Genomic DNA, 25,930 nt, shown 5'->3' on the forward strand with positions numbered 1-25,930 from the left:
TGCCTCAACTTCCTGAGTCACTGGGATTACAGGTGCCCACTACCACATCTGGCTAATTTTTGTAGTTTTAGTAGAGATAGGGTTTCACTGTGTTGGCCAGGCTGGTCTCGAACTCGTGACCTCAGGTGATCTGCCCGTCTCAGCATCCCAAAGTGCTGGGATTGCACGCGTGAGCCACCACACCCAGCCAGCATTATATATCTTCAACTGGCCTCCCAAATGAGGCTCATGATCAGAAACTTTTTGAAACCACAAGGAGGAAAGAGCAGCATGCATGGGAAGACTGCCTGCTTGGAGCCATATTCTTCTCAGGGCTGATTTTTTTTTCTTTTTCTTTTTTTGTAGAGATGAGGTCTTGCTTCGTTGCCTAGGCTGGTCTCGAACTCCTGGCCTCAAGTGATTCTCCCACCTTGGCTTCCCACAGTGCTGGGATTACAGGTGTGAGCCACTGCACCCAGCTGGTTAGGATCGATTTATGATATGTTTGCTGTATGTTGGGTTCAGTGGGAAGTAGTGGGAGCTTGGGCCACTCACCCTTCAGACTGAGGGCAGAGGCTGGGCTGGGGCTTATGATTTTGATTCACCTAAGGTACTGAAAAAGTTCCTGAAAACCTTAGGGTTGGGGAGTTGAGGAGCCCTAATGGGATATGAGCTGAAACCATGCATATGCTCCACATCCTTTGGGTACTTTGACATTCAATCCAGTGCACTGGAAGAAGCTCAGATTGGCCTGGCTTCTGCCTTGGCTTTTTATTTTTTTTTTCTCTATAACCTAATCTTGAAAATGATTTTTCTTTAGAAAAGTGATTTTTCTTTAGAGACAGAGTCTTGCTCTGTTGCTCAGGCTGGAATGCAGTGGCACAATCTCAGCTCACTGCAGCCTCGAACTCCTGGGCTTAAGTGATCCTTGCCTCAGCATACAGAGTAGCTGGAACTACAGGTGTGTGCCACCATGCCTGGCTAGTTATTTTATTTTTTGTAGAATCTGGGTCTCACTATTTTGCACAGGCTAGTCTTGAACTCCTGGCCTCTAGCAATCCTCCTGCCTCTGCCTCCCACAGGGCTGGGATTATAGGCATGAGCTATCACTCAGGGCATGCCTTGGCTTTGTTGCCTTGCCAGGCATTGTTACAGTTGCTTGTTAATTTCACGGACTTAAGTCTAAGTCTTCGGTTTCCAATTTCCAGACCTCCGCTCCCTGCCTTTTCCTATTTAACCTGTCTCTTGTTACCTCCCAGCCTTGGCTCTGCTCTGACCACTCTGGCTCCATACTGTCTCCTTGGGATATACTCTTTGAGTCTAAGACTTAGGCAGTGGAGAGGAATGTCAGCAAGATGGTGGACTAGAAAGCTCCAGGCCCTCATTTTCCCACAGAAATGTTAACTAGGAAGTGGCTAAAATAACTTCTTTTGAGAAGCTATGGAAGTCAAAGATCTACAGCAACCAAGCCCACCCAACCAAGAAAAAGACACATTCAAAGCCATAGGAAATTTCATGACTTTTAAACTCACCTTTGCCCCATTTCCTCCCCCATGCTGTGCATCCAGTCCCCAGTTCTCCTCTGCAAAATGAATACATGGAATTTGCAACATTTTAACCTGCTTTAACTCAACTTCATTTTTATACACTGACAATGTACAACACCCCTCCCAAAAAATTAAGAAACAATTCAATTTACAATAGCATTAAAAAATAAAATACTTAGGAATAAACCAAGGATATAAAAGTCAAGTGTATTGGAAACTACAAAATGTTGCTGAAAGAAATTAAATAAGATATAAATAAATGGAAAGACTGCCTGTGTTTATGGATTGGAAGACTTCATGTTAAGATGTCAAAGCTACCTAAAGCGATATATAGATTTAATGTAATCCCTGTCAAAATCCCAGTAATGGTTTTCATAGAAATAGAAAAATCCTTACCCTAAAATTCATATGGAATTTCAGGGAACCCTGAATAGCCACAACAAACTCAAAAAAGAAGAACAGCATCGGAGATCTCACACTTTCTGATTTCAGAACTTACTACAAAGCTACAGTAATGAAGACAATGTTGTATTTGGCATAAAGACAGGTATATAGACCAATGAAATAGAGAGTCCAGATATCAACCCTTGGGTATATGGTCAAATGATTTTCAACAAGGGTGTCAAGACCATTCAATGAGGAGAAGACAGCCTTTTCAATAAGGGGTGCTGGGAAAACTGGATAACCATATGAAATTAGACCCTTGCGTTGTCAGAGACGTTGGAACAAGAGCGACTCTATCTTGAATAGGGACTGGGTAAAATGAGGCTGACACCTGCTGGGCTGCATTCCCAGGAGGTTAGGCATTCTAAGTTACAGGGTGAGATAGGAGGTTGGCACAAGGTACGGGTCACAAAGACCTTGCTGATAAAAGGATGCAGTAAGGAGGCCAGCCAAAACCACGAAAGCGAAAACGGTGATGAAACTGACCTCTGGTCATCCTCACTGCTCATTATACGCTAATTATAATGCATTAGCCTGTTAAAAGACACTCCCACCAGCACCATGACAGTTTACAAATGCCGTAGCAAATCAGGAAGTTACCCTATGTGGCCTAAAAAGGAAAGAAACCCTTAGTTCCTGGACTTGCCCACCCCTTTCCCAGAAAATTCATGAATAATCCACATCTTGTTTAGCATATAATCAAGAAGTAAGAATAAATATAAGCAGCTGAGCAGTCCATGCCACTGCTCTGCCTATGGAGTAGCCATTCTTTATTCCTTTACTTTCTTAATAAACTTGCTTTCACTTTATGGACTTCCCCCAAATTCTTCCTTGTGTAAGATCCAAGAAACCTCTATTGAGATCTGTATTGGAACCCCTTTCCAGTAACATCATTATACTATATACAAAAATTAACTCAAAAGTGGATCAAAGACTTAAACATAAAAGCTAAAACCATAAGACTCTTAGATGGAAACAGGGGAAATGCTTTACAATGTTAGTTCTGGCAAAGATTACTTGGATCTGATACCAAAAGCAGAGGTACTAAAAGAAAAGAAAACATTAAACTACATCAATGTCAAATGTTGATGCATCAAAAGATGCTATTAACAGACTAAAAAAGTCACCCATATTTGGGAGAAAATATTTGCAAATCATATATCTGATAAGGAATTAATTTCTAGAATGTATAAAGAACTCTTACAACTCAATCGCAAAAAAAACAAACAATCCAATTTAAAAATGAGCTAACAAATGTACAAATGGTCATAGCACCTAAAAAGATGCTCGACATTAGGGAAATACAAATCAAAACCACTGTCAGATACCATTTCACACCTATTTAGGATGGCTTTTATTTAAAAACAAAAGTGTTGGTAAGGATGTGAAGACATTGGAACTCTTTTGCACTGCTGGTGGGAATGTAAAATGGTGCAGCTGCTATGAAAACAACATGGAAGCACCTCAAAAAAATTAAAAATAAAGTTACCGTGTGATCCAGCAATTCCACTTCTAGGTAAAAAAATTGAAAGCAGGAACTTGAACAGATATTTGTATACTCATGTTTATAGCAGCATTATTCACAATAGGTAAAACATGGAACCAACCCAAGTGTCTGTGCTTCCAGATGAATAAATAAAATGTGGTGTATGTGTGTTTGTATGTATATCTAGGTACAACGAAATATATACATATATGTTGTTATATGCACTGAAATGTATAAAAACTTGTGGCCAACCAGCTGTGAATTGGGGGTTCCCATGATTCCTCTTCAGGTTTAATTTGCTATAACAGCTCACAGAACTCAGGAAAACACTTTACTCACATTTCCTAGTTTATTATACACTTTACTCACATTTCCTCGTTTATCATAAAGGATACAACTCATGAACAGCCAAATGGAAGAGACGCATAGGGCAGGAAATGGGGATGGGGGTTGTGGAGCTTCCAAGCCCTATGCTTCCACCCTCTCAGCACCTGGATGTGCTCACCAACCAGAAGCTCTCTGAAACTCTACTGTTCCAGAGATTTTATCCAGCACAGTCTCTAGCCCCCTCCCCTCCCCTCCCCTCCCTGGAGTGGGCAGGGGGATGGGATTGTACATTTCCAAGTTCTAATCCATGATCTTTCTGGTGACCAGCCCCCTCCTGAGGCTACCTAGGAGCGCTACCTATGTTGCCTCATTAGCATAAACTCCCTGGAGTGGGTAAAGGGATGGAGCTGTACATTTCCAAGTTCTAATCTCTGGTCTTTCTGGTGATCAGCCCCCTCCTGAGGCTATCTAGGAGCGCTCCCTACGTCACCTCATTAGCATAAACATTGGTGTCTTGGAAAGGGGCCCCTTAGGAAATGATGAGATATTCCTATCACTCAGGAAATTCCAAGAATTTTTGTAGCTCTGTACCAAGAACAGAGGACAAAGACCAAATAATATTTTTATTACACCACAGTTACCTGGAGTAGTCAAATTAATAGAAACAGAAGGTAGAATGGTGATTGTCAGAAGCTGAGGGAAGGAGAGAATGGGGAGTTACTGTTTAATGGGTACAGAGTTTCAGACTGGGAAGATGAAAAAAATTCTGGAAATGGATGGAGGTGATGGTTGCACAATAATATGAACGTACTTAGCGCTGCTGAACTATACAGTTAAAAATTGCTTAAAAATCAACAATTGTGTATATTTAACCACCACCATGTGAACAAAAGATACTTTGCTTTTGAGGTGTTCCCTTCTAGCTGGAATCCCTGCTCCCCTGCTGCCATTATCCACACCAGCCTTTATGCTCTGAAGAATGCATTCCCAAGCCTGTGTACTTGCTGGCTCTGTTCCACCACTGGCCTTTGTTTTCTGGTGGTTTGTCTATTTCTCCTTCTTCCTTATCCTTCCTCTTGTCCACCTCCCCTCCATTTCCACATCTTCTTCCTACTAAGTGGGAAACTTCCCAGAGGGCCAGGCATGGGCCGATGATAGGGACAGGAGGCAGAGAAATTCCAGGCAGAAAAGGGTGGGGTCCCTGGCGAGGGCCCCACCCTCAAGCCTGAAATCGCAGCCCAAAGTGAGACTTTACATCCCGGTTTTCCTGCTGGAATGTTGCCTCTTCCAAAACCACCCCTGGCCAACCCCCATCCTGTACCCTTAAAACCCTCAGGCTCCACTGACAGAGAGCAGAGAAGGAGAGAAGAAGTAGTCAGACATCAGAGAGAAGCAGCTTTACTTTAGAGGGATGGCTGGACAGCAGGACTTCAGAGAAGAGTCCAGCCGGGGACAGCCAGACCTCAGGGGAAGAACACCTTCCCACTCCATCTGCTTTCCAGCTCCCCTTCCCACTGAGAGCCACTTCTATCGGCGATAAAATCCTCTGCATTTACTATCCTTCAATTCATGTGTGCCATCTGATTTTTTCCTGGATGCCAGGCAAGAGCTCAGGATACACAAAGCTGTCACACTGGCTCTCTGCCCTCATGAAAAGGCAGAGGGTCCACTGAGCTGTTAAACACTTAAGCTAAAGGAGCGCAGTGTAACAAACACGCTCTGGAGCTTCGGGGGTCACAGGTACTCCCCCTAGATGCTGCCGCAGGACCCGCATGGAGTTTTTCTCCTGCTGGTGCCCAAAAGCGACCACTCCAGCTCCTGTACCCGCTTGCCTGGGTGCTCCCGCTCCCTCTAGGGGTTGAGAGCTGAGGGCTAAGTGAGGCACCCCTGTCATGAAGCCCACAAAGGGGTCAAGGAAAATTTCCTGTTTCATGACACATCTGTCCTGTGTCTCAGAGCAAGGCCCTGGGCATAACAGCTGCTTGCAGATGGATGGGCAAATGAACAGGTTTTCACTTCCTGAAAGAAATTAAGATGACCAATCAGTTAACTGAGAGTTCAGGTGGTTGGAGAAGATTCTCATGCCTGGGTTGTCTTCTTGATGTGACTTGTTCTTATTCCTTATGTGGAAAAAGCTACTGAATCCGTACTGTGTGCCTTGGACTGTGCCAGGCCGAGGGTATTAAGAATACTGTGGCTAGATCTGCTGTGTACCCTTTGACAAGTCTCATAACTTTCATAGGTTTGGGCTTCTTTGGTAAAATAGCATTCATACTTGCTACTGCAGAAGCTACAGGAAAGGATTAAATGAGACAATATGTGGATAGCATTTAGGTAATAGTTTCTCAGATAAGAAGTGCTAAGTGAGATCAGCTGTGATGGCACATGCCTGTAATCTCAGCACTGTGGGAGGCCAAGAGGGAGGATTGCTTAAGTCTAGGAGTTCAAGACCAGCCTGGGCAACATAGTAAGATCCCTGTCTCTACTTAAAAATACTAAATAAAGAACAGATGTTCTCAGTACCATCATCAGTAAAGGTAATCACCTCTGTCTTCTGTTGGCTCTGGATCTAGAAAGAGAGGCCAATACTGAAGCCTCTCCTAATATTACCGGACATTGCCCCAGTGTGGGTGCACTGTGGACAAGCAGGGCAGCTTCCTTAAGGTGAAGGTTGAGCTGATTCTTAATGAGTGAAGTGACCAGGAGTTGGTACACAGGGGAGGCTGGGCCATTCCAGGAAGTATCCCAGTAGTATCCTGATGGGGACTTGTCCCTTTTGAGAGCTACTTAAACTAAAAGCAATATGGGTGCAGGAAATTGGTGTAATATTCCCTGAGTGCGGTGATGAAGACTTTGGAGACTCTGGGGTGACGGAGATACTCACTGGGTCAACCCCTATGCCTGTGCACGAGACTTTAGTCTCACAAACCTAAGACTGAAGGAAGCGGGCGGGGATGAGGCGGGCGGGGGATGCCCAGGCTTATCAGGTGTTCACAGCTATTTTCCATCTCCTGGTTCTTGATCTTTTTCCAACAATGCTGTTAACAGGATGTCCTTCCCTTGACTTGAACTCCCCCCAAGGCTCAACATCAAACAGCCCTGTGTGGATTGCAGGATGTAGGTTGGAGTGCTATCAAGGATGATTAAAACAACAATAACAACAACCATAGGGTTAAGGTGATATCTGGTGTTTCCTCTTCTTTCTTTCTTGACCTCCTGACTTCTACCTAGCACCATTCCCAAGTTAACCCACTGGAATATCTCCCCTCCCTGGATTCTACAGAGCTAAGGGCCTTTTTCTTTAGTGAATCATTCATAGATGGGAGGGCACTCTGTAAGCTCTGGTGGCCCAGCCAGACAATTCTACTTTCTGACTTGATTACAGGCATCTTTCCTTTTTCATGCTGTGCAAAAACTTGAGCTCAGCCTCTCATCCCAACACAATTCAAGACGCAGCCTTGACCCAGCATGAGGGCAGATAACAGCAGCACCATCTGTGTTTGTAGAAGCGTGAGATAGGAGGTGAGGATAGATCTTACTTCCTTCCCAACTTCTTTGGGTTCAGCCTTGTGTCCGGAGCCTCAGGAGGGAGCAGTGTTTGCTTTGGATCCCCTCTGATTGCTTCTCCAGAGAGGAGTTGAACACAAGTCCTTTTCAGTTTCAGGAGGCTGCTTTTGATTGCATAGCCTTGCCGGCTCCCAAAGAGAGGGACACAGAAGCTGGAGCAAGCTTGAGGGCTGTTTTTCTCCTTTTATTCGTCTTCTCTCCTCTGGAAATTCCTGATTTCTGAACACAATGACTGGGTTGACATGGCTGGGTCTCCTTTGGTGGCTCTAGAGGTAGCTGTATGCAAGTCTATTTGCTGTGTCCATCTACTGGAAAACACAGTTGGTGAGCAGGCATGAGGCATCCATGGGTTTTTTTGTTTTGTTTTTTGAAACAGTGTCTCACTCTGTCGCCTGGGCTGGAGTGCAGTGGCATGATCACGGCTCACTGTAGCCTCAGCCTCCCCAGGCTCAGGTGATCCTCCCACCTCACCTCAGCCTTTCCAGTGGCTGGGACTACAGGCTCATGCCACCACGCCGGGCCAATTTTTGTATTTTTTTGTAGAGATGGAGTTTTGCCACGTTGCCCAGGCTGGTCTTGAACTTCTAGGCTCAAGTGATCTGCCCTCCTCTGTCTCCCAAAGTGCTGGGATTACAGACGTGATCCACCACCCTGATGAGGCATCCATGTTAAAGCATGGTTCATTCTCAGGGCTGTTTGTTTGGGGTAGTAGCTGCCTTTTGAGCAATCCAGGCCTCCTTAGACTTTTATCCCGGGCTTCCTGTTGGGTGCTGGATAGGTTTGTGGAGACACCCATTTGAGCACACCCAGGGATTCATTCCTTCTCTGCTGAGAAGCTAGACAGGAACACACCTCTCTCCCACCATTTGTGCCTAGGACACGTAGGGGAAGCCAGCAGCTGAGAATTCTCTTGATTTTCTTCCTCAGCATGGTGGAGATCAATTGCTTCTAAAGTGTGATCCATGGAGTCTCTAGCACCAGAACCACCTGGGTGTTCATCCAAAATGCAAATTCAGGGACTCATGCCTATAATCCCAGCCCTTTGGGAGGCCAAGGCAGGAGGATTGCTTGAGTCCAGGAGTTGGAAACCAGCCTGGGCAACATGGAAAAACCCCATCTTTATAAAAAATACAAAAAATTAGCCAGGCATGGTGGTGCATGCCTGTAGTACTAGCTACCCGGGAGACTGAGGTGGCAAGATCACCTGAGCCCAGGAGGTGGAGGTTGCAGTGAGCCAAGATCATGCCGCCTCACTTCAGCCTGAGGGACAGAGTGAGACCCTGTCTCGAGAAAAAATAAAATTAAAAAAATGATAATAAAAAGCAAATTCCTGGGCACCAGAGCAGACCCAAGGAATTAGCTCCTCTGGGTTGGGACCCAGGAATATGTATTTTTGATTCTCCTTCCAGGGATTCTGATGCCCACTGAAGTTTGAACACTCCTGGTATAGAAGCCATGGAAGCTGGACCCAGCAGCCATATTTGGGGCCTCCAGCAGGACACCTCTCCTCTTTGGGTATCGGCTTTGTTTTCTACAGCAAGAATGCCTGCCTCGCAGGGTTGCCATGAAAGCTAATGAGGCAACGTCTATGTGAAACAGCTCCTGGAACCAAGTAACCCCTCTGTAAACATTTACTGAATCCGCATCTATGTTTTCCCTCTCTACCAAACTCATGTTCTACGACATTCTAGTGTTAAAAAAGGTAAACTGAGGTGCAATTAATTGTTTTTTAAAGAGTTTATTTAAGCAAACAGTGATTCATGAATTGGCTGGCTCCAAACCAGAAGTGTTTCTGGATCACCTTGAGTCTCAGACCATGTCTTCTGGGGATATGATGCTGCTTGGTGCTTTTTTGAGACTCAGTAAGATTCCATGGGAAGAGAGCAGGGCTGGGAATGGAACCTCAGAAGTCTCAATGTTGATGATTAGCTCTGTGACTTCAAGTTGCTTCCACTCAGTTATGAAGTGGAGAAGACAGTTTGGCCCTGACAGGACTCTGTTTCCTCGTCTGGACTTTGGGCATCCTGCTCTTGATCTCACTGGGTGGTTTTGAGGCTCTGGTAATAGCCTCAAATGTTGGATGTGTAGGTGCCTTGCAAATGGTGAAATATTTTGCCAGTGTTGACTTTTAGTGCCCTTTCTTGAACTTAAAAAAAAAAAAAAAGGCTGGATGTGGTGGTTCCCACCTGCAATCCTGGCATTTAGGGAGGTTGAGGTGGGAAAATCACCTGATGCCGGGAGTTTAAGGCCAGCCCTTTGCAACATAGTGAGACTCCATCTCTACAAAAGCAGTTAAAAAGTTGGTTGGGTGTGGTGGCACATGCCTGTAGTTCTAGCTACTTGGGAGCTAGAAGGAATCACTTGCGCCCAGGAGTTTGACGTTACAGTGAGCGGTAATTGCAGCACTGCACTCTAGCCTGGGCAGCAGTGTGAGACCTCATCTAAAAAATTAAAAAATACTCTGGACTTGCCCTTTGACACTAGAATAAAAAGAGCTTCTCTAGACACACATCGTGTCCTGCCTGGATTAGGGGCCATGCCCTCCATGTAGAGGGCTCAGCACTCCTGCCTTTATACCAGCTCATGGTTCAGGATAAGCTCCATCATCCTTACTGTAGGAACCTCTCTCAGAGCTTCTCAGTTCCAAAGCATTCCTCTCATCGGCAAAGAAAGGAAGCTGCACTTGCTGATTTGATCCTCTTGAGCTGAGCTGTTTGGCAGCTCCAGGAATCCTGTGGAGCATTCTGGTTCTTTTTGATTCCAGGAAACTGACAGCTTGCTAGAGAAGGGCCTTTTGCCAAAGAGTGGCAAGATGCAACGTTTGAGTCTATAGGTGCCTAGGATGGTTCTTCTCTTCAGTGTAGGAAAATGGCTATGGTGGCATAGCACAGAACTGATTCGTCCCCACCCTCAGGAGATAGGCCTGCGAGTGAGAAGCTTTATCCTAAGGGCACGGTGGTCCTGGCCCTACCAAGTTTTCTCACAGCCCCTCACAGTTAGCAAGTGGCAGTGATCAATGGTAACAAATGGGGATCCGTAGGGCTTGGAGAGCCCTGGTAAAGATGTTAGAACCCTTAGGAAGATGTTGCGGTTTCCCTTCGACATGTTTTTCTCTCCAGAATTCCTGTCTCTCTCCTTACAGAGGAAGGTTCCTCATTGTCTTCCCTCTAGGTATGGCTACCCCTGCATTCTCATGCTACCTCACCAAAAGCCATGTCCTTTATTGGTGTGCCCCCATCCTGGACCAGATCTCTGTCCCTTGCAAATAACCCACACAATCACCTGGTCATCCCATCTTTGTCTCTGTTCTACAACAAGTTCTTTGAATTCTGCTCGTCCTGAATTGCACCCCCTCCAGCCAGCTTCCCTATGTCTTTCCAGTTGACAGCAAGCAATGTGACAAATGAAAGCCAGTAAAGAAGGCTGTCCTCCCCTTGGCCTGTCATTTTTTGTTTTTTGTTTTTTGTTTTTTGAAGACAATGCACCATAGCCTTTATTTTATTTATTGAACAAATATTATTGAGCATCTACTCTGTGCCAAACAACGAACATTTTCACAACTGGGGATGCAGCAATGAATGAGAAAGGGAAGGTCCCTGCTGGCAATAGCCCTCTGTTCTTGTAGAGTTCAGGTTGAAGGGAAGAGAGATTAGACTATAAGCCAGTCACAGCAGAGTGGCTAATGGTGCAAATGTCAGCCCAAGTAGGAGGGCAGGTGACTTTAGAGCAGGATATTAGGAGATGTTTTTAGGTAAGCAGGTCCCTGAGTAACTCCCTAAATAACAGGGCCACATCTAATGGTGCTGCAATCTCTCTCTTTCTCTCTCTCAGATGTTATAGATGTGAGTGACTAATAGTTTTCTTGGTGTAAGCTTTAGATTTCTTTTTCTTTCCAGCTGTCTGTCTGGGATCCTGAGGCAGGATTAGTTAACTTATGAAGTTGGCTTCTTCGGAAAAAGCTACATGGGTCCCATCCTATCTATTTCTTTAAGTGCAAGCTCCAGAGGAACTGGGTTTTGCCCATGGCAGTCCATGAAGCAGCAACTCTTCCAGGGCCTGCCAGCAAGTAATTGGCAGGGTTTCACCCCTGAAAAAAATCAGAATAGGAGAGCTATTACCAGAAAGTCCATTCAGATTTAGAAGGAAACATGGGAGGATTAGAAACATTGATCATCACGTGAGCACCCCTTTTAGGAATGACAACACGTTGCCTTGCAGACAAAGGAGACAATTATTCTCCTTTGGGCTGTTTTATCTCTGAAAGGTCAGGGAGTGGCACGTTTGAGTTGGGGGGATAGGAGGAGGGTTAGTGTTGAAGGAATGCACAAGACCGTAGAATCCTTCTGTTGGCTGTTGATTGCTGGTGTCTGGGACAGAGTTGGTGGGCAGTCAGTGCCAAAGCATTTGAATGGCGCTTTGCACATCGCCTACTTCAAATGTGAAAACTTTGGAGTAAGATTTGCATGATGTGATCTGATGTGATCTCAGCTGGCCGGGTGGTTTGAAAGACACCCACTCATTTTTCCTCCTTCCTAGCTGAGTCATGGGGAAGTTCTGTGACCACTGGCTGTCAGCACAGTCAGCTAGAGGGACGTTAGTGTATTGTAGCAACAGTGATTTGTTCTGCCACTGAAAGAAAAGGCAGTGGATTCTTCACTTCTCCACCCAAAGGAGACCTAGGCTGGCCCTTTGTGGAGTTCACCATGAGGACAACTCCAAGGGGAACACCCAGCCCTTAAAAGGGGGAGTGTGTGTGCCAGGAAGCTTCTGAGTTGATGATGATGGAAAGCAAGCATAAATACTGGGCTTAGCTAAAAAAATAAAATAAGGCCTTTGTCAGTGTTCCTTTTTTTTTTCTTTAATCAGAAAACTTTCCTTGTAAAACTCATTTCTTCCCCTAAACTTAGCAACTTCTCTGTTTACAGCCTAGGGTATCTCTGCTCTTCAGCTAACTTGCACCCTCAACCAAGATGAGGAGGAAACCCAACACCAAAGCAGTAGGTCAAGATCAAGGTATATTACATTATAAATCGGGTGAGAGTGAGCTCCTTGTCTTGCATCTTTCTCCTCCCTTCTGAGTAGGGTGCTTAGTATGCAGCAGGTGCTCAATAAATACTGAGTGTAAGTCTGAGGGTGAGAAGTTGATTGGTTTGCATTCCAATCCCCTCCATGCCTAATCTTGGGGCACCCCAAACGGGAGGTCTTCACTATGTAGGGGCTTCCTTGGGTCGTTTCATCTAGCATCTACTTGCTTTGGGTGGTTAAACTCCTACAATGCAGCAAACTGCTACTGTACCCAACTTGTTTACTGCAGAGCAGCCTGGAACGACTTGAGTGAGGTTTGAGCTGCAGAGTTCTAAGAGTCATTTCTTCATTCAGAAAATATTTCCTGAGTGCCGTCTCTGTTCTTGTGTCAGACGTGGTATGGGGAAGGGTCACATGAGCAAATGTGAGTCAATGTCCCTGTCCTCAAGGTACTAACAGTCTAGTTTGGGAGACAACACACTACACAGAAAGAAACAAAACTAAGCATGACGTAAGAACAAGAAACTCATCAAGTGTAACTGTGGCAAAGAAACCAAACTGTAGCTGGAGACACCTCTCACCCTTGCTTCCTCCAACAGCTACACATTTGGGGACATTTGAACTACAGAATGGAGCATATGATACTGGAGGGAGTGTTGGGTGTTTGAGGGCAGTCACTCTTCTGTGGCATTCACTTGTCCGTTGAGGGCTTTGGCATCAGATAGCCAAGGGTTTGAATCTCAGTTTTGCCAGGAGAAGCTGTTTTGACCTCGGGCAAATTACAGGGGCTTTCTCATCTGCAAAAACCAAATCAGAGGCCAGGTGCGGTGGCCCATGCCTGTAATCCTAGCACTTTGGGAGGCCCAGGCGGGTGAATTGCTTGAGCCCAAGAGTTTGACACCAGCCTGGGCAACATGGTGAATCCCCGTCTCTACTAAAAATACAAAAAAAAATTAGCCAGGCGTGGTGGCACACGTCTGTGGCCGCAGCTACTTGGGAGGCTGAGGTGAGAGGATTCCTTGAACCCGGGAAGTAGAGACTTCAGTGAGCTGAGAGCGTACCACTGTACCAGCCTGGGCAACAGAATGAGACCTTGTCTCAAAAAAAAAAACAAAACAAAACACCCCAAACCAGAGATGATGGTGCCAACTTCAGGGGGTAGTTGTGAGGGCATAGATGAAATATCATGTTAAAAAAACCCTTTAGCATGCTGTCTAGCACATAGCAGACACTCAGTACATATTCCCCTCCTTCCTCCTGGTTTGAATAACATTTAAGACCAGCACCTTTACCTAATGGATGAGAGTACAAACTAGTACAGATGGCCAGAGCTGGAAGTTCAGCCTCATCGCTTACTGTTATGTGACCTTGGGCAAGCTACTTAAATGCCAGTTTCCTCCACTTTAAAATAGAGATTAAGGGAGCACTCCTTCTATTCTATGGAGTGAAGTGTTGCCCCCCAAAGGAAAAAATTAACAATTAAAAAATAAAATGATTCAAAGAGTATATATATTTATAGAGTGCTTTGAGCACAGTGTATCAGCTCTCATCACTATTATTATCTTCCCTAGGGATCAATGATTGTAGGCTATCCTAATTTCAGTAGCTGCTGCTTCCTGCATTTCCCTAACCTCTTTCCTCAAAAGAACTGAGGGAATCCAGGAGTCAAGGCGGGAAAAGCTACCAGCATAACCACAGCTTTCAGGACAAACCCTGTGACTGGGGTGGGAGCTCTAAGGAAATCTGGAGTTGGACAGCTGTGACCCTACTCCCGAAGTTCTCAGAGATCTTAGCTTAGCCTTTAAATCCATAAACTCTCTTCATGAGTGATTTTCCACCAACTCAATGAGGTTGTTTAGATTGTCTTTGTCTCTGAAGGCCTGCCACCTCCTTAATCCCGAGTTGACCTTTTCAAAAGAAGTCTTGGATTTGGAGATTTCACAAATAACAGTCATATGAGCAGTCTTTGCCTGGACATTATCGGTTACCGTGGCATTTTCCTTGGAGCCGCCTGGCATTCCTGGGTGCTGGGGGCTCATTCTCATGATTAAGCTCAAGCTGTGGGTTCTTAGTTTTGCAGTGTCTCGCAGCCCCAGCAGCCACCTTGGACTCTCCTTGCTTCTTTTTGGGGCATCCATAGACTCAATCCCAAGACCCCGTGCTAAACTTCAACCACATGTCCCAAGGTAGCTTGCCTGGCAGAGTGCCTTCACTGTAGCCTGGTGTCTTCCACTTGGGATCTTGGAGTCCTTGTTTATGCTCCATGTTGCTAGGTCAGTTATTCACTAGCAGGTATAAACAAACATCTAAATGATGCTGGCCAAGGGGTAGAGAGCAGTATTTATAGCGACAGAATTATGGACTGGAGTGTGCTGACTTGCCTAAATAGTACCAGCTTTGTGGTCTGCACACAGCACGATGTGGGGATGGGCAATGAGTGTGGAAGTCACTTCCACATAATTCCTCAGGTGGACATCGTCCTGGGAGATGGAGCTTGTGTTAGTCCGTTTTGGATTGCTATAAAGGAATATCTGAGGCTGGGTGATATATAAAGAAAAGAGGTTTAATTGGCTCACGGTTCTGCAGGCTATACAGGAAGCACAGTGCCAGCATCTGCTTGGCTTCTGGCAGGGCCTCAGGAAGCTTCCAGTCATAGTGAAAGGCAATGGTGGAGCTAGGGTGTCACATGGCAAGAGCAGGAGCAAGAGAGAGTGAAGGGGAAGATGCCACACAGGTTTAAACAGCCAGATCTTAGGAGAACTCTTTATCACAAGGCAAGCACCAAGGGAATGGCACTAACTCATTCATGAGAAATCCGCCCCCATGACCCAATCACCTCCCACCAGGCCCCACCTCCAACACTGGAGATTACAATTCAACATGAGATTTCTTTTTCTTTTTTCTTTTTTTGAGATGGATTCTTGCTCTGTTGCCCAGGCTGGGGTGCAGTGGCGCATCTTGGCTCACTGCAATCTCTGCCTCCTGGGTTCAAGTGATTCTCCTGCCTCAGCCTCTTGAGTAGCTGGGATTACAGGTGCACACCACCATGCCCAGCTAAGTTTTGTATTTTTAGTAGAGATGGGATTTCACCAGGCTGGCCAGGCTGGTCTCAAACTCCTGATCTCAAGTGATCCACCCACCTTGGCCTCCCAAAGTGCTGGGATTATAGGCATGAGCCACCGCACCCAGCCTCAACATGAGCTTTAGAGGGGACAATATCCAAACCCATCATGCCCCTTTACATAGTAACACTTTCTCACAAGGTGTCTGTGCAGCTGAAGTTTTCCTCAGCTGTCCTACTCTGTGAACTTAACTTCAGATTAATCTTTAGGCCATAAAATCATTGCTAGTGTACAGAGAGGTATGTAGATATACACATTTACCTAATCACTGTATCATGTAAAACATCCTTTGGTGAGGACAGCATCATACTGAATGCTTTAAAATTGCTCATTTGGGTTAATGAGCTTGCAGTAATCCGATGTGTGGAAGTCTAGATTGAACACCAATGTATCTTTTATGAGGCTCTTATTTTAAAAGGATCCTCAACCATGCTTCTTAAAGTAGCAAACTTTCTCTGAGAACCTTGTCTAGACTTAAATTTCCAACCACATCTTTCCACAGTTCTGGGCTCACATGACAAATGTGCAGTGGCAATGGTGCTTTCCTGACATGCCAGTTAACTGTGGCTCATTCTTTCAACACCCATGTATTAAGTAAGCACCAGACTAGCAAGTTTCAGAAAAATGGCTGACAACCCAAAGATTAGAGGAAGTTAGGGCAAGGCAATCACACGTAGTGAGGATTGTCAAGGAAAGCTCTGTAAGAGAATTCACATGGTGATGGGCTCTGAAAGATTAAAAAGGGAATAACTTGGGATAAAGGTATAGATAGACAAGATGATGGAAAGGTTGGAATCATGACTTGTTCAATCTGGCTGGAATATAGGGGATTTATAGGGATACAGGAGAGAAGGGACAGGAAAGGAAGGTTGAAACTAGCAAAGACAGCTGTATTAGTCTGTTTTCACGCTGTGATAAAGAACTGCTTGAGACCAGGTAATTTATAAAGAAAAGAGGTTTAATTGATTCACTGTTCCAAATGGCTAGGGAGGCCTCAGGAAACTTACAATCATGGTGGAAAGGGAAACAGGCACATCTTACATGGTGGTAGGCAAGAGAGCAAGAGAGAGAGCGTGTGAAGGAGGAACTGTCAAACATTTCTATAACCATCAGGTCTTGTAAGAACTTACTACCATGAGAATACCATGGGAGAAACTGCCCCCGTGATCCAATCACCTCCCACCAGGCACCTCCCTTGGCACATGGGGATTACAATTCGAGATAAATTTAGGTGGGGACACAGAGCCAAACCAAATCAATGGCCAAGAACAGTGGCTGAGGGGTTTGCACCTGCTTCCTTCCTCTGAGAGGACTGACACCTTGAAGGTCTTTGAGCAGGGACGGTGGGGTCAATGCAATGCCGAGGACCATGATCTGAGTACATTGTGCAGGTTGGGCAAGAAGAGATCACAGTTGCCTGGGAGAAAGGCAGAAAGGGCCGAAGCAGGACAGGGCAGATTCAAGGAGAACTTTGCAGAAGGGTTTGGGAGGATCTGAGATGAAGTGCATATAAGAGGGCAGAGTCAAAGATGACTAAGATAATTGAGGAAGGACACGCAGATGGAGCCAGAGAAGGAAGTGAAGCAGAACCAGGGTAGGATGATGGTTTGTATGACTTCCCCAAATAAACCAAGTGCATCTTGGGAGTCCCAGTGGCCTCTGCTGACTGTCACCTTGCTGTGTGAGAGCGTGTGGGAAAGAGCCAACCTTGCAGACAGGGAGTGAACCTCAGCCTGATGAGCTAGATGGTATTTTCTTCCTCTTGTGGATTAGGAAACACACAGAGAGGTCAATTAACTTGTCAAGCTCTAGTAACTGGTAGAGTCGAGATTTGAATTGAGATCCTTCTGACCCCTGACACTGAGCCTTTAACCACTATATTAATATGATGTACTATATACATCATATATAACCTTTAACCACTATATTAATATGATGTATTATATGATATATTATATATATTATATATATAATATATATATAATATTTTTATATGTGTTTATTTTGTATATATTATATATATGTATATTTTTATTATTATTTGATACATGGCATTTTACATGTTTATGAAGTATGGGACATTTTTGACTCAGCACTAGGAAGATAGCTCCTGAGAGACCTGAAATCTAAGGGAACATGTCCAGCCATACCCAATGACTGTGCCCAAGGGAGAGGAATGAGCCAATTGGCTTGAGCAAATTGGGGCCCAGCCCTAGGGGTAGGCTTGCGTTTGTCTGAATAGCAGTGCACATTGGGAGAGGAATGAGTTTCGGTAGGCGAGAACCTGTTTATGGAGGTGGTTGTCTCCTAACAAGAGCAGGATCCACCTTGCCAGGGGCTTGGGTCAAGAGGATGAGGTGCCTGGGACCCAGCAAGAGGCTCAGATGGGGACTACCGGTTCTTTTTCTGTTCCATTTGGACTGAAGCCCTTACCACTGTGTGGACACAGAGCTCCTTGCCTTGCCTTTTGTGGAAGCTCTGGGATCCTCCCTGAATGGCCTGGCCATATTCTGGCCCCATGAATAGGTAGGATTTAGGAGGGCATCTGTGTGCTAGGGTTCTGATTCAATTGTGACTGAGGGCTTTGTGAATGGTGAATAGGGACAGTGGATGGTGGAAGCGGATAGGAAACAGTGGTTCCGTGGATCTCACAGCCTGCATAGCATGTGTGTTGTGTTGTGTAATGGGTTGGGTATGAAAATCTTACCCCAGGTGCAGCCTGATGATTTTCTGGTTTTATTCTTGCTCTGCCAAATGCAAGAGCTAGAATCACAAGTGACACATCATTCAAAGTATGGCTTCTCCCTGTCACCCAGGGCCCTCAGACCACATAGACATGTTTTTACCTGTGACATTTGCTCTGGAAATGCTCCTGATTACTGACATTGCAGTAGCATTTAGAGGTCACCTTTGAGTTTGCAGAAAGGGCAAAAATAAAATAGAAAATTAAAATTAAATATCCCAGGCTGCCTCTCCATCCTTTCATTCATCACATTTTTTGTTAAACGCCCTCTATTGGGATGAAGTAAACTATAGTTATAAAGCTTACCTCACTTTGGAACACTGTGTTGAAAACTCCAGCCTTGCTACCTAGAGCTGTGTGACCTTGGGCAAGTCAGTCAGCCTTCCTGCATCTCAGCCTCATCATCTGTAAAATTGGGACGATGTTAGACCTCTCTTTCTGAGGTTGTTATGAGGCTTGAGATACTCCACGTAAAGCTCCATACGTTTTACTATGATGAGTATTATCATGTGCCAGGCTCCAGAGAGATCAGTGTGAGCCCTGCCCTCATGGAGCTTGTAATCTGGTTGGGAAGACAGATGTTCATTAAATGATCATACAAATATAAAATTACCCCTGCAGGAAACCGAACTCATGTAAGGGATCAGAGCAACCTTCCTGAGGAAGCAGGATTTGCACTCAGACCTGAAGGATATCTGCATTGACTAGCTGAAACACAGCAGGGAGACATTCTAATCCAGGTAGGGGAGCCAGTGCAAACTCCCCGTGGTTACTTGAAAGACGGAAGGGAACTCAGTGTAGCAAAGTCCTGAGGAACAAGTTGATGACAAGAGTCAGACCATTAGGCAGAGCCCATGTGCAAAACCTTGTGGCTGTGCTTCGGATTTTTATCTCTAATTTAAAGCAAGGAGAAGTCACTGCAGGGTGTTAAGCAGGAGAGGTACATGATCTGATCACGTTTTCCAAAGATGGCTGGCTATCATGGAAAATAGCTAGGAGCAGAGCTGCATGGAAACTATTAGGAGGCATGAGCCACACTTTTCCAGAGGCCAGTGTCTCCTCAACTCCCTTGATGATGATGGGGATGCCTGCATATGAAAATACAGGTACTTAGTACCCATCTCAGACCTCAGGGATAACAACGGGGTTGGTACTGGTGATGTTTGTTAAGGGACAAGGTTGGGAAATACTGCTATAGAATAGGTAAAAATGAAGAGAGCCTAATTTTTGAAAAGTAAGTTCCAGAAGAGCTAAGACTGTGACTTGGTTTGACCATGAATTTTGTATTTTGCCCATGACTTTGTGTTTTGTTGAGAATGATAAAACTAGAACAAGTGCAGGGATGTAAGTCAACTCAAAACCAGTTAGCAGTGACATTCATTCATCTGCCTTCCCAAGGTGGGTCTCCAGGAAAGGTGCCAAACGCTCCGGGTGCAGCGTTCTCCCACATTTTAAATTAATGTTTCACTGATTCAGGCCCCAGGTCTCTGATTTGTACCCCAGAGGTTTCCTATCAAATGAATGACAACTCAAATGGGTGAAAATGTAGACTTCTGTGTTGACTAGTATCACACCAACATTTCATGGAAGGCAGCAAAGTGAGCCTGGGTTCTGACATAGACAGAACTGGCTTAGGAGCCCAGCTCCTCTGCTAGCTGCCTGTGTGACCCTGGACAGGGTGCTGAGCAGAAGGTTTTTGTTTTTTTTTTTTTCCTCTCTCTCTTTTTTGTTGTTACAAAGTTATTGGGGTTAGGCTGGGTGCAGTGGCTCACGCCTGTAATCCCAACAATTTGGGACGCTGAGGCAGGCAGATCACTTGAGGTCAGGAATTTGAGACCAGGCTGGCCAACATGGGGAAACCCTGTCTCTACTAAAAATACAAAAATTAGCCAGGCATGGTGGTGGGTGCCTGTAATCCCAACTACTTGGGAGGCTGAGGTAGGAGAATCACTTGAACCTGGGAGGCGGCGGAGGTTGCAGTGAACTGAGATCGTGCCACTGTGCTCCAGCCTGGGTGACAGAGTGAGACCCTGTCTCAAAAAATAATAATAATTAATGAAAAATAAAGTTATTGGGGTTAAATTAAAAGATGAATTTTTTTTTTTTTTTTTTTTTTTTTTTTGGAGACGGAGTCTCGCTCTGTCGCCCAGGCTGGAGTGCAGTGGCCGGATCTCAGCTCACTGCAAGTTCCGCCTCCCGGGTTCACGCCATTCTCCTGCCTCAGCCTCCCGAGTAGCTGGGACTACAGGCGCCCGCCACCTCGCCCGGCTAGTTTTTTGTATTTTTTAGTAGAGACGGGGTTTCACCGTGTTAGCCAGGATGGTCTCGATCTCCTGACCTCGTGATCCGCCCGTCTCGGCCTCCCAAAGTGCTGGGATTACAGGCGTGAGCCACCGCGCCCGGCCTAAAAGATGAATTGTATTACATATTCAGTGCATAGTAGATGCTCAAGATACACTAGGGTATCCTAGCCTCTCCTTACTTTCCCATACACATTTTTTTTTTCTTACCACTATGAGTACAATGTAGAAAGAACCTGGACCTTAATAGGGAGATGTGTCATTCCTAGCTTTGTGTAGACAGGATTTTCCACCAATGTTCATCTGCTCATCCATCCATCCATCCATCCATCCATCCATCCATCATAACTACGGGACAGACCTATAAACTTATAAACTAGGAACTAGAAATAGACTCTCCCTAAACACTGCTCTTAAGAAGCAGGACAAAAATATGTCTTGAAAAACAAAAGAGGAAGCAGCTTACATTCTAATCCTTATGTTTTGGTTTTCCACACTGGGCATAAATGTACCTCCATAGCCAATTTCCTTCTTGAGAAAGGTTACCATGAGACAGTGTTGCTGCCCAGCTGGGGTTACTGTAGGCCACTACTAGGGCCCACCCATCCACCCTGCTGCCTGGGGAAGGCTTAAGAGCTGGAGTTGGGGTGGAATAGCACTCCCTCAAGCTTAGTGTACAGATGGAATGAACAGAGTCCAGCTGCCCCAGAGGAGTAGGGCGTACAGTGTAACACCGGCTGGGAGGATTTCTTTATTGGGGCAGAAGATTAACTGGGAATTAAAGTATCCTGTGTTGGGACCTCAGAGCTTTGATTTTCCTTTGGAAATGAAAGAGTCACAGAACCTCAGATGGTGTCGTATCTTTCCTCACTCTTGCAAATGGGACCTTGGGAGATTCTACTTAACTTCCAGACCTCCAACTCCAAAGTACTTAGAAGGTCATATATGAGCTGGAGTGGGCCCAGCTTCCCAGCTATGAAGAAGGTTGTATTTGCCCCTCTGCTTGTGGCTGGTTTTTACCTTCAATTAAAGTCTTGAAGATGAGCAGTTGAGAAGCCTGACTCTGACAAACCAGTATGACCAAGGATCAGCTAAAGCTCCAAGGACACAAAAGAGGCCTCTCTTCTGCAGAAGCCTGCCTGCCTGGGCCTTTCTCAAGGCTTCTGGCCCAGGATGCACTGGCCAGAGAAGCCAGGAGATCTGCTTTCTCATTTCCACTCTGCGAGAACTCTGGGTGACCCTCAACAAGTCACAGAGCTCAATTAACCTCACCTGGCTTTTGTTTTCTCCTGTAATTATTGGGTTTGTAATTATAATAGAGGATTACAGATGAACTTTCAAACTGTAATATTCTATCATTTTAACCCACAAATATGGCCAGTTGTGTTATCTGTTGTATTTTTGTTTTAACATTTTTCCTGCTAATAGATTATTAAGCTCCTTGAAGGCAGGAACCCTGTACCTCTTGGTACTTCCTAAAATATCTGGCAGAGTACGTTTTAAAGATGCATTTGGTTAATTGATTACATATTGGTATGACGAGTTCTACACAGAAACTATGAGTGATCACTTTTGTGAATATTCCAGAACTGAGAACCACTACTAAACATCTTGAATGACTGTAACTGACATATTGAAAAACCCATCAAGGGGGTCAGCAGATTGGCAGCTGATGGATGATGTGAAAATGAGGAGCGAAAGCAAATTGTTTCTTTACCAATAGCTCTTTCAAGTACAACAAAGGAAAAATGAGACCTTACGACAAAGGAATTACTTATCTTCCTTCACTCTTGGAATTTGAAGCTTGCCTGAGTTCACAAGCTGTTTTCCCATTTCCGCCTCAATATTATGTGCAGCAGAAGGGCTTTTGCGAATTGTATCACAGCCAGTCAGTACTGAGGCCAAGTCTTTCTGACCTCAGAAACACTCAACTCATGTTATCGGTCAGGTCACTGGAGTTTGAATTCCAACCCAGATAAGAAATGGTTTAGCACTTTGGGAGGCCGAGGCAGGTGGATCACAAGGTGGAGAAATCGAGACCATCCTGGCCGACATGGTGAAACCCGTCTCTACTAAAAATACAAAAATTAGCCAGGCGTGGCGCACGCCTGTAGTCCCAGTTACTCGGGAGGCTGAAGCAGGAGAATTGCTTGAACCCAGGAGGCGGAGGTTGCAGTGAACCGAGATTGCACCACTGCACTCCAGCCTGGGTGACAGAGCGAGACTCCGTCTCAAAAAAAAAAAAAAAAAAGAAAAGAAAAGAAAAAGAAAGAAAGAAAAGAAAAAAAAGAAATGGTTTAATTTGTTGGGGGGGTGTGTGTGTGTTTACAGCCATTTTTTTAGGTGCCTATCTCCTGTGTGAATTTATGCAGTTATGTGTGACTTCACACTATAGATGCTTTAGAAGTTACTATGTTATTCACACAATAAACTGAAGCTTCCATGCTTGTAAATGTGATAACAGCTTTAGGCTTCCAACTCTTACTGAATGCAAGTTCTTGGGCTTGCAGGGTATAGAATTTCTCCCCAGCTGGGCTCTCAGCTCTGGGTTAACAGATTCAGTGAAACTAAAATTTGGAGTAGCACAAGGAAACAATGTTATTTTACTCTACTCCAGATATGGGAGTAGAGGAACCATCATTCATCAGTTTGCAGCTAGAGAAGAGCCAGCCTGCCTTGAGACCATCAATTACACATTCTTGTAACAGGCATTGATAGTGAGGGTGGTCAGAAGGATGTATAAGCCAAATTGTCAGTCAGAAGAAACATTTTCCTGGTGTTTTGAGGTGAGAAATAATCCCTGCATGGGTGTTAGGAAGGATTGGAAGTTGGGAATTAGATTTCTTATTAGGAATCTCTTTACATTTGTGTTGTCACCTCTTGGCCATTGATAACCGTGATTGGTTGTCTCTGTCTTATAGCTTGGAATTGCGATTGGGTTCTTGGTCCCTCCTGTTCTGGTACCCAACGTCGAAGACCGGGACAAGCTTGCCTACCACATCAGCATCATGTTCTATATAATAGGAGGTGTGGCCACTCTCCTCCTCATCCTTGTCTTCATTGGTAAGGTCATTAGTAGACAGATGGGGCAGCAGGGGGCAAAGGGGCAGGGAGACTCTGCTGACCTTGGTGGGACCCGTGTGAACATGCCCTGAAATACCATGGATATTTACAGAAACTGGAGTCTGGGCTTCTTATGGTCTTCAAATGTTTTAGCCTGGGTAGTTGTCCTGACACAATGCTAGTTGGTCCTATCCACTTTGTTAGTGGCTAAGAAAAAGTTTAATTGTCATTAACCAGTTCCCAGTCCTACCTCATCAGAAGTAATGGGTAGACTGCTAGTCCCCTTGATGAAATCCACTGAGCACTTAGGCCATCACAGGCACTGTACTGAGCATGCCTGATTTCATGTAGTCTTCAACAACCCTGTCAGTGAGGTACCACTATCAGTCCTATTTAACAAAGAGAAAAATGAGACTTAAGGGAAGTTATATCAACTATTCGAGATTAGATAGCTAGTAAGTGGCAGAGATGGGATTCAAGTCTAAGCTTGTCTATGTCCCTATTCTAAATTTCTGAAAAAACAAAACTGAAATTGATCCGTAAAACTAATAATCTCATAGATTAACCCGAAAATACTTGAGGATCATAGTTCTTTACTGCTTTTTAAAAATTTTTAAGAGTAATGTAGGCTTATTGTAGAAAAATCTAGAAAATACAAAAAAGTATAGAGAAAGGAATGACCATTAACTTGTCATTGTACAAGTTAATCCCAACCACGAACCTCAGATAACTACTGTTAATGTTTTATTTATTTATTTATTTATTTATTTATTTATTTTTGGAGATGGAGTCTTGCTCTGTCACCCAGGCTGGAATGCAGTGGCGCAACCTCAGCTCTCTGCAACCTCTGCCTCCTGGGTTCAAGCGATTCTCCGCCTCAGCCTCTTGAGTAGCTGAGATTACAGGCGGCTGTCACCATGCCCAGCTGATTTTTGTGTTTTTAGTAGAGACGGGGTTTCACCATGTTGGCCAGGCTGGTCTGGAGCTCCTGACCTCAAGTGATCCACCCGCCTCGGCCTCCCAAAGTGCTGGAATTACAGGCATGAGCCACCACGCCCGGCCACTACTGTTAATATTTTACATCCATGTGCATTTAATGATTGAGGTATTTGGTAAGATAAATTTACATCCCCTTTTCTCAGCTGGGTGATATTATATGGGCTATGATAAATTTAGAACCAGCAAGACAGAGGTTTTTATTTTCAGTTAGTCACCCGTCTAAAGGTTAACCAGCTTTCTTTCTAATACCTGGAAGTTCCACCTCACATGTTAAAGGTTTCATTCCTGCCTACTGACTCCACCTCCAGAGTCAAGCAGTTCTATAATTGGGTACCTCATTCAACCGTTCTCATTGCGTTGTTCCCCGCCAAGAATCCAGGATGAGAAAGGCTGTCTAATGGGTTTAAAAGCTGGCAGAATGTATTAGACAGAGACCTTGGTGTTCCTAGTAAGGTGAGAAGCAAGGGAGCTGTGGATGAGAGCAGGGAAGAATGATACAGCCATGGGCCTCTTAGCCAGACTTTGAGTTTCAAATTATATGTCCAGCTCCAAATTCTCAAGCAGATGAGGGCCTGGTCCTTTGCAGTTGAAAATCTGGAGGTAGGACATTTCTGTTTGGGCATTTTATTATCAAGCACAGATGGATAGTCGCTAATTGAGTAAAGACCTGAAAAATCTTATCTGAATTCTGGTTCGTGGTTGCCAAATCGTTAAGCCAACACCTGCTGATGTAAAGATAAGCAAACTTTTTGCCTTGCATTCTTTCCCCCGATTGAAGGGAAGGTGAAGAGGCAAGACAATTGATGAGAGGCTCCCAACTATAATATCCAGCACAGTTTCTATGGAAGGAGGAAGCAGGGCTCTGAAGTCTGTGCAAGGGCATTTTCTGGGTGGAGGGCCCCTTTGATCTGCCAGGAGAGTAAATTTCATTTCCACGCCTTCCTCTAAGTGGCGACAGTCTACTGACCTTTCAGGAACATTCTTTTGGGGTGTGGAGGAGGCCACAAGGTGCTTATTTGGAAATTTTTCTCTTTTTCTTTTGATACAGAGTCTCACTCTGTAGCCCAGGCTGGAGTACGTGGTGCAATCTTGGTGCACTGCAACCTTGCAACCTCCGCCTCCCAGGTTCAAGTGATTCTCCTGCCTCAGCCTCCCGAGTAGCTGGGACTACAGGTGTGTGCTACCACGCCTGGCTAATTTTTGTATTTTTAGTAGACAAAGTGTTTTAACATGCCTATTTTTAGTAGACACGATGTTTTACCATGTTGGCCAGGCTAGTCTTGAACTCCTGACCTCAAGAGATCCACGTGCCTTGGTCTCCCAAAGTG

General features: G+C 44.9%; 1 protein-coding gene across 6 annotated transcripts in view; it reads left to right on the plus strand.

Annotated features, from left to right (window-relative positions):
* The window catches only part of FLVCR2 (FLVCR heme transporter 2), a 69,592-nt gene that overhangs the window by 19,435 nt on the left and 24,227 nt on the right, over positions 1 to 25,930 (plus strand). For 5 of the 6 annotated variants that reach the window (XM_028851701.2, XM_077941529.1, XM_015144152.3 and 2 more), the window contains exon 2: positions 23,462 to 23,603. In XM_028851701.2, the coding sequence (XP_028707534.1) occupies positions 23,462 to 23,603 (142 nt within the window). Of the gene's footprint in view, positions 1 to 8,759; positions 9,053 to 23,461; positions 23,604 to 25,930 lie in introns of all 6 variants that reach the window. The other variant, XM_015144154.3, reaches the window with a different exon arrangement.

The sequence above is a fragment of the Macaca mulatta genome, chromosome 7 (genome assembly GCF_049350105.2).
Source record: "Macaca mulatta isolate MMU2019108-1 chromosome 7, T2T-MMU8v2.0, whole genome shotgun sequence".
Classification (NCBI taxonomy): domain Eukaryota; kingdom Metazoa; phylum Chordata; class Mammalia; order Primates; family Cercopithecidae; genus Macaca; species Macaca mulatta.